This window comes from Felis catus, chromosome C1 (assembly GCF_018350175.1).
Source record: "Felis catus isolate Fca126 chromosome C1, F.catus_Fca126_mat1.0, whole genome shotgun sequence".
Taxonomy (NCBI): Eukaryota; Metazoa; Chordata; class Mammalia; order Carnivora; family Felidae; genus Felis; species Felis catus.
Window position 1 is genome coordinate 17,583,670 of NC_058375.1, and position 12,026 is coordinate 17,595,695.

Here is a 12,026-nt window from a genome sequence, read left to right on the forward strand (position 1 = left end):
AACCAAGGTAAAGCGATCAGAATGAGGGTGTTAAAGTAACATGGGTCCACTTCTGAAATCTGCAGGTCTAACTCAGATTTCCCCAGTTACTCCAAAAACATGCTTCACGGCAAAAGAAACCCCCGGGTCATGTGTTGCATTAAGCTATCTTGTCTCTTTATTCCAAGTTTTGGAGCCGCCCCTCCCTTGGTTTGGTTTCTCTGAGAGGTTTGACTGAGGCCTCAGCTCTGAGCTAGCTAGTGGGTGCTTGCAGGAAGCTCAAGGGTGCAGGGGTGACTGATGGGGGGGAGGGGGACGAGGGGTCTTTTTACTCTCCTCCCTCAACCCCCCTTCCCAGAAGTCCCCTTTGACCCTACTGGATGAAACAAGGAGAGCCTGGGGGTTTTACCTCCCCTGTAGCAGTGGGAGAAGGGAATTATGGCAGCAGAGATAGGCTTGTCTCTTTTGCCACCAAAGCCTTCTGTCCATTTATTCCTGTTAAAGAAACTGACTGATTCGAGATTCTACCTCCGTTGTGGATCCTGGCAGCCCCTTGAGTCCCGATGTTGAGGATTTAGTGTAAACCAGGAAGCTCTGTTACTGTTTGCCATCGGAGCCTTCGTCAGAGACCGATCTTGCAAGCCCTTTTTGTGACTGCAGGTTGACTCTTGACTATACACCGTGTCTAACACATTTTGGGGGGGGGCGGGGTGTGTAAGTTTGCTTGGCTCTAGCGGGTTTATATTAAGAGCAACCTCGTATTGCAAGCTTACTGCGTGCCCTACGCAATTACCTTTGATTTTCACAACAACCGCATGTGATCTAGGTACCCATTTTATCTTTTAATTTTTTTTAACGTTTGTTTTTGAAGGAGGGAGAGAGGAAGTGGGGGGGGGGGGAGGAGTAGAGCGAGGGAGACACAGAACCGGAAGCAGGCTCCAGGCTCTGAGCCATCAGCCCAGAGCCCGACGCGGGGCTCGAACCCGCGAACCTCGAGATCATGATCTGAGCTGAAGTCGGATGCTCAACCGACTGAGCCACCCAGGCGCCCCTAGGTACCCATTTTAAAGCCGAAGGAAACTGAGGCTGAAAGAGGTCTAATTGGTAACCTGCCCTGGGTCGCAGAGCGATGAGCTAGCCAAGATAGGAGCACAGCTGCCTGTCTCCCCAGCTCAGGACTCTTAAGCCACCACTGTTCTAAGTGTATACATTCCATTTGTTTACATTTTTACCGAATAAAATAAAATTTTTACTTCACAGTTTGCATAATTGATTTCATGTAGTTCTGGAAGTCTCATCAGGCAAGAACCACCAGGTCCGGAGACTGGGGGGAGGGAAGAGCGTCAACGGAGACCGGAAGCTCAATGAAAAGTCCGTTTGGGAGTTTTAAAAACCGCTTTTGGAAAAGCCAGGTCCCGGGGGTCTGCCGGCGTCGCCAGGCCTCTCCCGACGCTGCGTCGCGTCGCTCGGGTCCCTCCTGCTCCTCCTCAGCTCTCCCTTTAGCCTGGGAAAAGAGCCCGCCTCCTGACCCATAAGGCCCTGGGCCGGAAGCTCCACTTTCTCTTCCTGTCCTTCACCATGGCGGTGAGTAGCTGAGCCCTCGGTTTGCTTCCCTTCATCCGCCTTCATCCACGGCCGGCCGAGCCCGCGGGAGCTGCCTGGTCCGCGGCCGGAGGAGAAGGGAGCCCGCAGTGCTGGCCGTGCCGAAACTGGCAGAGCCATGCGGGCGCAGGGCGCGGAGTTGAACCCTGTCGCCTCCCCTCCGCTCTCCCAGGAGCGGGCTCGGAGCAGGCGCCGGGAGGGCTCAGAAGCATAGCCCGTAGGCTGCAGGGAGGGCGAGCGGAGCGAACGGAGGGGCTGGCACGCGGTGTCAGGACCTGTTGCCCGTTCTGAGGACTTGAGACCTCCCCGGCGCTGGGGAACCTCAGCCTGTTTGTCCGCTTGGGGAAGGCGCTCGCCTTCTGCCGCAGCCGCTGGGCTGCTTCGGAACGGAACGGGGACGTCGCACAACCACGTGTTTCCCGTTTCCCCAGCTTTTCAATTCGATTTTCTCCCCCATTAGCTTTAGAATGGGGACGCGCTCCGACACCTTACACGTTGAGTCCCTTGGGCTTCATCCACTGCCTGTAATTTTAACTCCCGATACCCGTCCTGAGTTTCCATTCACCCATTCCGTGCGTCGAGGAAGAGACCAGACCCCGAGCTGCCTGCCTTGGTGCCTCCCAGACTTTTTTGAACCCTTAGGGCCTTCGTTAGGAATGGGGATGAGCAGAGATCGGTAATGGCTGTGTATCCAAATGCTGGACTCGCAGCTGTGGCGGGGTTGTGTGTTGACTGCTGCGCTTCCCGTGTTGCAGCAGGATCAAGGTGAAAAGGAGAACCCCATGCGGGAACTTCGCATCCGCAAGCTCTGCCTCAACATCTGTGTGGGGGAGAGTGGAGACAGACTGACCAGGGCAGCCAAGGTGCTGGAGCAGCTCACAGGCCAGACCCCTGTGTTCTCCAAAGGTGAGCAGTGGCAGTCAGGGGAGAGGACCGGTGGCCGAGTATGCCTGGGTGTTTCCTTTCCTAATTTACCTGGTTTCCAGCCTGTTGAGGGCCCGTTTTGCAAGTGACAGTTGGTATCCCTCAAAAGCATTAGCTCCCTACAGTACCCCAGACATATCCTCGTTTCAAAATTGGTTTTGGTGTTGGGATACCAGGTTTTTAAGTTAGGAGGGATGAAGCTAGGACTGGTCCAGGGAGAGATTTTACAGGCAGAGTGGAAATGTTGGGAATACAGTAAATGGTATTTGGCTTGATTCACATTTAGAATTTAGGGGCTACATTAAGAACAGAGTTGTGTGGGGCACCTGGGTGGCTCAGTGAGTTAAGTGGTGGACTCTTGATTTCTGCTCAGGTCATGATCTCGTGAAATCGAGCCCTGCGTCGCGCTCCATGTGCTGCTTGGGATTCTCTCCCTCTCTCTGCCCCACCCCTGCTATGCGCGTGCTCACTGGCACTGTCTCTCAAAATAATAAGCTTTGTTTGTTTTTAATGTTTATTTTTGAGAGAGAGAGAGAGAGAGTGCAAGCGGGATTGGGGCAGAGAGAGAGGGAGACACAGAATCTGAAGCAGGCTCCAGGCTCTGAGCTGTCGGCACAGCCCGACACTGGGCTAGAACCAACAGACCGTGAGATGACCTGAGCTGAAGTCAGACGCTTAACCGACTGAGCCACCCAGGCGCCCCTCAAAATAAATAAACTTTTAAAAAAATAAAGGAAAACACAGAGTTGTGTACCTAGACTAATGGGGTTCAGCTTATAGCTCCATCACCTGCTGGTCCGACTTTGGCCTTTTTGGGTCTCAGTTTCCTCATTGGCCTGAAGGGGATGTTAATAAGCTTGTGATGGATAGAGTGAATGAATTGTGTGAAATGCCTGCTGCCTGCCAAGCCCAGTGTAGATACTATCATTGTGTTGATTTTTTTTGTTTTTGAAGTTTCATTGCTTTAGGATACTGGAATATGGCAAGTTCATGGGTTCAGAGCTTGCCTCTTATTTGGGGCACGTTAACCTCCCAGAACTTCATCTGTGATAGGAGGATATTACGATAAGACTTTAGAGAATGTTAGCTACTATCAGTAATGTTTTGTTTAGAACACAATGGTCACACTCCTTTCTAGTGGCCTATTCTGGCCGTGTACTTGGCCCCTCCTGAGACTTCGACATTATGACTTGGAAGCTCTTAATTGCTGAAGTTACGACTGAGAGTGACTTGGAATTGGAAAATCTATTTTCTGTGTTAAGGATGAAACAGATGTGGGCGACACCGGTTAGAATGCCACCACTTAGGATGTGGATGGATGCTTCATGTCTCTTAGACCTGGAGATAATGTTCTGGGGAAGAGGTGAGTGGGGTGGACATGTGATACCTGACTCCTTGTTTCTCCCTACCTGCAGCTAGATACACCGTTAGATCCTTTGGTATCAGGAGAAATGAAAAGATTGCTGTCCACTGCACGGTCCGTGGGGCCAAGGCAGAAGAAATCCTGGAGAAAGGTCTAAAGGTGAGGCTGATCTCTGTGAATGATTTCTCTGGGTTTTCCTGTGCCCTTTACATGTTGGGAAAGTTCTACAAAATCTACAGTTGTGATGTGATTTGTGTTGTGGGAAAATAAGATTTTATCCATGATCAAGTTAATGGAATCGTATCTCTGGGGTGCTGAGTGTTGTGGACTAAGCTAGTAATTTTGGGAGAATTTGAGTTGACACGGGGTGTAATTGCATTTTTCTCCTTAGGTGCGAGAGTATGAATTAAGAAAAAATAACTTCTCCGATACTGGAAACTTTGGTTTTGGGATCCAGGAGCACATCGATCTGGGGATCAAATATGACCCAAGCATTGGTATCTATGGCCTGGACTTCTACGTGGTATGGATATTTAATCTTTTCCACTCCTGGTCTGTGAGGAGAGTAGACTCTGCCTACTCCTTTATTTCGTATGTGCTATCTTGATGTTACGATGTTGGATTGAAGCTTTGAGTGTTGTCTGCTTTGTGTTGTCCCCCTTGGGAAGATGTGCCTCATTTGTGGCGGGTGTAGGAATACAACACTGAACTAGATAGACGGGATGCTGCTATTGTGAAGATTATAGTCTAGGATCTAACAAGCACCATTACGGCTTAGAGGCTGAAGGAACTATTCCACCCACTGAATTGAAAATTTGAGTGAGTTCTGGTGCTGTATTTGGCGTGTGGGTTGGCTGTACTAACTAAGGCCGCTCTTTCCCAACTCCTTCCCTTAGGGAAGGTAGGGTGGCTTCCATCCAGAGGACCTGGATACATGTTTGGTGATGTGGCTGTTTGCTCAGTCAGGATAGGGATTTCAATGTACAAATGACCATTTGTGTGTTTGTCCAACCGTGAAACTAAATAGCAAAAACCAGAAGTCCTGACTAGTGTGGAACCTGAGTAATGGCAGCACCCGCATTAGATTTGAATATCCAAATGCTAAGGAGAATCTGGTGATCACAGGAAGTTTGGGAGAAGCAAGACTTTAAGAAGCACTTTTGAACTGAAGCAGAAAAAACGAATAACTATTTCTTTGTGCTTCTCAGAATCTGAAATTTTCTATAATGTATATATTATAGTAAGATTTTTTTAATTTAGTGTTCTTTTAAAAATGTGCTTTGGAGACTGGGGAGCGATGGTGGAGAATCCTTAGCTACCATTGGAAGTCAGGCAGGGAGGGTGGGAGGTGCTTGCAAGTTCCAGCCTCCAAAGCAGATTTAAAGTGTGGTATGTTGTCCTGGATGCTGCTAACAGTTTTATCAGACCCTGAGATCGTGGGTCTCTTGCTCCAGAATTCGTTGGGGCCACCAAATGACTCTTGATGATCAGTCTCAAATGTGTGAGTCTTGTCCGTGTACTCTTGACTCTGAGCTGGCTAGGTGACTGTTGGTTATTCCTGGGACAGGTGCTGGGTAGGCCAGGTTTCAGCATCGCAGACAAGAAGCGCAGGACAGGCTGCATTGGGGCCAAACACAGAATCAGCAAAGAGGAGGCCATGCGCTGGTTCCAACAGAAGGTAAAGCTGATTTATCTCAGGTGAAGTGGTGGAATGTGGTGTTGGAGTTGGGATTTGGGGGTGCAAAATCCAGCACCATTTGGTGGGTAGTTTCTTTAAAGGTAGTATATTTGGGCAACTTGGCAAACGTGGGCTTCCAGGGTTGGTGGTTTGAACACCCAGAATCAGGCTTTCTCCCCACCCGCATAAATGCAGGTCGTTGGAAGGGGAGGAATATGGCTTTAATAGGAGCCCCCTTTTCTCAGGGTCAAGCACAGTTTGAGCACAATGTAGTAGTTGTTAAAACTGGCCAGCTTCCTGTTCAGTCTAGAAGGGATGTGGGATTCAGAGCTGAATTCATGTGTCAGATTTGGAGTCTCAATTGTTAGCCATTGCTGCAATCTTTGCTGTTGCCTCCTGTTGTGAAAAAATAAAATCTCTTCTCTTTCAGTATGATGGGATCATCCTTCCTGGCAAATAAATTCCCGTTTCTATCCAAAAGGCCAATAAAAACTTTTCAGTGAAATGTATATATTACTGTTGTGTGTTCTGTGAAAGGATCCTGGCCATTTTCAAGTCCCTGGACCTCAAGCCACTTAAAGCTTCAATGGGAATAGCTGGTAACAACCCTGTCGTCCTCTGGATGCCAGTGTTTCCTGGCAGATCGAAGCCTGAGTTTCGCAGCATTGCCTGTGCTCACCATACCCTTGTTATTAGGCTGTGGTGGTGGTACGGTAGTCACGTGGAAACTGATGTTAGAGGGGAGGGTATGATTGGGGCTGGGGTTTGAATATAGAGCCTTGGTTAAAGGTGGGATGCAGGGCTCCCATGTTTCAGGAAGCTCCCTCTATTCAGTAATTCTGCTCTTCACTAGAGATTATACCAGCACTTGTATCTGTTGAAGGAAATCACAGGTTTTGGCGTGTGATGCTTGGGATTAAATTTTGGTTTAACTGTTCAGATTCAGTTTTCCTTTAAAACGAGGACGTATAGGGTTGTTAAGGCAATATAAGCAGAGAAGAGAACGGTCTTTGAGCCAAATTGGATGTGATTCCCTGTCCTCCCTTTTATTCACTATGTTACCTTAAACTAGTTAATCTCTGCCTCAGTTTCTCAATTGCATCATGGTGGCAAGTGATAGCCCTCAGAGGTTAAAGATTAAAGTTTAATACGCCTAGAATACTTAGACTTGTACCAGGCACACAGTGCTCAGAAAGGGTTAATTTTGTGTTTTGGTATATGAGAAATGTTACCTTTTATCAAAGTTTGCTCTTCCTTTGGTGTGAAAGTAGAATTTCCTTATCTTTTCCGTGTCACTGAAGCAGTGGCATTCAAAAGCCACCATTTCTCTGACCATTAGACACAGTACTTGGTTGATGGTTCATAGTTTTCAATTTAGGGTTTACATTTTGAGCATGTTAATTTCGTTCAATAACTTGTGACTATTGAGTTCAGTTCTCAGGCCACCTTTTCACTACCATTAAATGGTTCTAATTTGTTAGCTGAGTTTGTAGTTATTTTTAAACCCAGAGATTATTTGGTGTTTTTAAGTTGTTATGAAAGCATAATTATTTTTGTATTCCTGATAATAAAATCTTAGTGAGATCAGATACAGTTGCTTAAAGTGGAGAATCATGAAACGTGTTACCATGTACTTTTTGTTTCACTTAAAATTTATCAGTATGCTTTCACTTTTCAGTCTGACTCTAGGGCTAGGGCTATCACCTTGTAAACAGTGAAACTTGTGTAGGAGTGATTCTTGTGGTTCAGCTTTATTTTTATAGGGGAGGACTTGATTTGTCCTAACTTCTATAATTAGAATAACAATTACAACTGGAATACACATGTGAGAACAAACTGTTGGTGAATATGTAGCTAACTAGTGCTCGTGGGTGCTAGCTGCCATGGGAAGTCAGTAATATGGTACAGAGATGGAGAGCATAACGCTTGTTTCATTTAAATAAAGCAATTCAGAGGGGCACCTGGCTGGCTCAGTCATAGAGCAACCAAGCCTTGATCTCAGGGTCGTGAGTTCAAGCCCCATGTCGGGCATGGAGCCTACTTTAAAAAGATAGATTGTTCCAGAAATACAGAGTGTAGAAAATGAAAGGCCCTCTAATGCCACCATCGTCCTTGTGCACTTTACTGTTAGCCATTTGCCGTGTATCTGTATGTTTTTATGTTTATGTTCCTGTTTAGCAGTAAAACCTGCCTATCCTTGATTTGGTCCTGCCATGTGTATTCAGTTGACTTGAGTCCCCATTTTATTTTGTTGTTGTTGTTGTTGTTATTATTATTATTATTATTATTATTATTATTTTACTTTTTGAGAGAGAGAATCCTGCGAGGGGCAGTCAGAGTGCAGAGCCTGAGCTCAAGAACTGTGAGATCATGACCTGAGCCAAAGTTAGATGCTTAACCAACTGAGCGACCCACGTGCCCCATGACTTCCCGTTTTAAAATGAAACTGCCTGGGCTCCTGGCCTAGTAGAAAAAGGACTCTTGGGAGTTTAGTGATCTGACCGGATTTTAGTCCCAGCTCTCAGTGGTATTCTGGGTGAGTCCTGGAACATGTGCCCTGGGGCAAGTAGGGAGATTTTACTAACCAGTTTAGAGCTTTGGTGTTCAGAAAGCTTGCCCCCTGTCCTGGTTAGAAGCTTGGCTTCCGAACGGATGTCAGACTGTTGTCAAATTCACAACAATTTGAGTTGGCATCTATTCACTTGTTGTTAAGTGGTACTGTTCCCTTGGGGTTTGTTAAAACTCTTGGGCCTCACCTCAGACCTACTGAATTAGAATCTGCTTTTTAACAAGATCTGTAGGTGATTTGTATGTGCACACTAAAGCCTAGGAACTACCCACATGATAATGCCAAAACAGGGAGGGAGGACATAACACCTAAGGAAATTTCTTTAATAAATTTAGTTTTGTGACGTTCTTGCTGTGTGGTTGTCTTTCTGATTTCTTCACCTGCTGTCCATGAAAACATGGACTGACATTAGGTTGCCCTCTGCCCCATGTTACATTGTGGTTGTCTTCAGAATAAGGTTGTGTTCTAGCAGGCATCTGTTTGCATCCCAGTACCAGGCCAAGAAATACTGTATGCTACTTTGCCGAGTGAATGTTCTCTTCCTGCAACTATTGTTTACAACAGAGTTCTCAATCCAGGACAGTAATCTGTCCCCATCCTGGGGTATTTGAAAATTTATGAGGGAGGCCTTTCAGTTATCCCTGTAAATAGGGCTGCTCTTGGTATTAGTGCCTATAGGTCAGGGGTGTCCAACATTCTACCATTCAGGATAATTGTACAGGTAGCTATGTAGATGGATACAGGCTGGTCACTGATACCTGAGCAGGTGATGGGGCCAGCCAGCTGTGCAAAGGCTTGAAGGGACGAGTGTGGTTGAGAAGCAGCAAGGAGACTAATTAGAGAGCAAAAGTGGCAGTGAGTAGTAAGGAGATGAGATCAGGCTAGTGAAGGGCCAGATCACGGCCTACCATTGAAGATTATAATTGCTGCAGCAAGACAGATTTTTAAAAGGAATCGGGGCAGAAACGGGGAAACTGCTTAAGTTGTACCAGAGTGCTTGGCATTTTCTTCCACATAGGATGACCAAAGGGGAGAGATCAAAATCCAGATAAGAGTAGTCTAGGGTTCTTTTTAAAGATGTGACCAACATTTTTCAGAATGGTGTATGTATATGGATATGTTATGGTTTTTGAGCTGGTTGGTAGAAAATACCAATCCCCACAGGACTGTGTTTCTGCCAGATAACTTAAAAACACGTGATAATCACAGGACTAAGGGCAGTAGGTTTTCTTCCCCCATTGGAAACTAGCAAACATAGCTAATGTTAACTTTCAACATAATTGAGAGGAAATGAGGTACAATTTTAATTTGTGCTTTTTTTTCCTCAAGTGTATTCTCATGATTATGCTGGCTTTGTAATATGCTGTCTTTATTTTTTTATCAAAAAAAGTTTTCATGTTTATTTCTGAGTGTCCGATGGGCAGAGAGCGAGGGAGACAATCCGAAGCAGGCCTCAGTCTCCAGACTGTCAGCACAGAGCCTGATGTGGGGCTCAAACCCACAAACTGCAAGATCAAGACCCGAGCCAAACTCGAATGTTTAACCTACTGAGCTACCCAGGTGCCCCCCCCTTTTAAATTTTATTTTAATGTAATATGCCATCTTTTAGAGGTCTAGGATATGTTGCCTTATCTGTACAGCCAATGCTAAATAATTGGAATGTTAGTTCCATAAGACTGCTCCATGCCCCAGTACAGGCTCTCTCTTGTTTTGGCTGACTGTGTGGTATCTGTAAGGTCCTTGCATATTATCTGATGCAAGTTATCTGATGGTGTGGTATAGTTGAGAGATGTGATCTGTTTTCTGCTCTGCTTCCCCTGCTAGCATCGTGACCATAGGCAGGTGACACAAGGCAAATTGCAAGCTCTCTGGCCCTCTAGAACAGAATGGCCTGCTAGATTTTGTGTATGACCCCTTATCTTCTCATTTTGTGCTTTGGCCTTTTTGTGCAGTTTAACCACCTGCTAGTCCCAGTCTGTTCAACTTCACATGTAGGTTGTGCTCCGGACAACTGGTAGGTAAAGACCACAGTGAGTAGGCTGCTAGTGGCTGAGTCCGGGCTTTCTAGGGGAGTGGCAAGTTCAGGGCCTTGGAACCACCACAGGTAGTTTAAGCTGCCAGTCACTAGGGACCTCACTGGTGCCTGGGGGTACAGAACCACTTGCAGAGCAGCTTGTTATGGAAACGGCAGCGTGTGGTTGTCAGAGGGGAATCCAGCTTAAGGCCCCCCCGGGGGGGGGGGGGCACCAGGACAGAGCTTCACTCTGCTCAAGGTGCAGGGAGGCTAATGTTTTCACAAACCTGAACAAAAGTGATCAGTTGTGATTGTATCAGTTGAGGACCTTATGTAACGTGAGTTTCAGGTGTTATGTAATTATATTTATCATTACTGATTTAATTTGCTTTTGGATTAATATGTCAGTAGTTACTTAGAGTTTGAAGTAGCTTGGGAGGCAAAGGCATTCAACAACTTAAAGAAGAAATGCTGTTCTAGACTCCCGTCAGTTCCCCTGCTGAATGTACTGCTCTGATAACAAGAATTCTAACCCTTTTAATGCCATGGTAACTGTCCCTGAAAGTGTTTTCCTACAACAAATTTCTATTTTTTGCTTTTAAAGATTGGTTCTGTTCAAACATTACATGGTATATCATAGTGGATAAGAGCACAGAATTCGGGGGCGTAGGGAGATGCCTGAGTGGCTCAGTCAGTTAAGCATCTGACTTGATTTTGGCTCAGGTCATGATCTCACTGTTCATGAGGTCGACACATCAGGCTCTGTGCGCACAGCAAGGAGCCTACTTGGGATTCGTTCTCTCTTTCTCTCTGTCCTTCCTCCTGCTCTTTCTCAAATAAACATTAAACACACACACAATTTAGAATTTAAGCATCTCAAGTATGTTGCAGGTCCCTGGCAGATAGCATAGGCTCAATTCCATGGAGAGTCCCACTAACTGCCAAAGCAGATAGTCCTACGATGGTGGTTGCTCTGGGAGTGGTCATCCAAGCAAACTCCAGGGGAGAGGCATGCTTTCATGGAAGTTGGTCAGGATTCTCTGACAAGCACCTATTAGTGCGTTTCATTTTCATAATTCTGTGAGTTGTTAACAATGATTAAGACAGAGAAGCACAGGGAAGTGAATCACAGTAGTGGTGAAGGAGCCAGTCTTCAGACAAGAGGGTCCAGATTCTAGCTCCTCCAGACATAGCTCTTAAGTAATAAGGCTAAACCACACATCTGCCCCTTGAAATATACTTCCATCAGTTATTCCCTGAAATTCAGGTGACCGACTACAAAATGCTGTTCATCATTCTAGCTTGTGTCCCCCAAGTCCCCCAAGGAGGGTCAGCACTCAGAATTGGAGTTGGTCTTTACTTGTCAGCAGTTGAGTCTATAGGGACAAACACCCAGGTGCCCCCGAGTTACAATTAAAAGAAGACAGTTCCTCAAAATGGGGAGTGTGGACATGTTGTAACTGATGTTCTGTAATCAGGAGACTGTGTCTCACTGTTTGCGGTGTCTAACCTTCCAGAGCAGCTGCTTCCTCGGATTGGGCACAGATAGCAACACGGCCACTTACTACCTGGGTGAGACCTTAGGCCAGTCAGCCAGCCTTTCTGGGCCTTGGGTCTTGTGTAAAATAAGTCAATACCTGCCTCGTAGGGTTATTTTCAAGAGTTAAGGTAGTAGGTATAAATCAGTTGGCATATAGCAGGAGCTGTTGTGAGTATGTAAATGTCCTGCATAGAACCATTTGTGTGCTATGGTAGGCTTAAATGTAAGTTTTACTCTGGGGTTTGAGTGCTACTCTTTCCTGGTACAAAAAAACAAAAAACAAAAAAAGATGAGGATGGGGGTATTTCCTCCAAAGTTACTGAGTAAGCTTGGGTTCAGGGGATTGTTTGCTGGACT

The 12,026-nt window shown here is 46.2% G+C and overlaps 1 protein-coding gene and 1 long non-coding RNA gene across 12 annotated transcripts in view; one reads left to right on the forward strand and one right to left on the reverse strand.

The window, feature by feature from the left end:
• Positions 1 to 1,372, reverse strand: part of LOC102902621 — a 28,214-nt gene extending 26,842 nt beyond the window's left edge. For all 11 annotated transcript variants that reach the window (XR_002160560.3, XR_890595.4, XR_006583993.1 and 8 more), the window contains exon 1: positions 1,233 to 1,372. This is a non-coding gene — a long non-coding RNA (uncharacterized LOC102902621). The remainder of the gene's footprint in view (positions 1 to 1,232) is intronic.
• A 63-nt stretch (positions 1,373 to 1,435) lies between these two features.
• Positions 1,436 to 6,055, forward strand: RPL11 (ribosomal protein L11). The gene is made up of 6 exons (XM_003989652.5): positions 1,436 to 1,563; positions 2,337 to 2,487; positions 3,921 to 4,027; positions 4,260 to 4,391; positions 5,436 to 5,546; positions 5,977 to 6,055. Exons 1-6 carry the CDS (start codon positions 1,558 to 1,560, stop codon positions 6,004 to 6,006), a joined length of 537 nt encoding a protein of 178 aa, XP_003989701.1. The 5' UTR covers positions 1,436 to 1,557; the 3' UTR covers positions 6,007 to 6,055.
• Positions 6,056 to 12,026: the final 5,971 nt, after the last annotated feature.

Coding starts and splice junctions, on each gene's coding strand:
- RPL11 (XM_003989652.5), top strand. Junction 4,028..4,259: donor TCCTGGAGAAAGGTCTAAAG/GTGAGGCTGATC, acceptor TTTTCTCCTTAG/GTGCGAGAGTATGAATTAAG. Junction 5,547..5,976: donor TGCGCTGGTTCCAACAGAAG/GTAAAGCTGATT, acceptor CTTCTCTTTCAG/TATGATGGGATCATCCTTCC.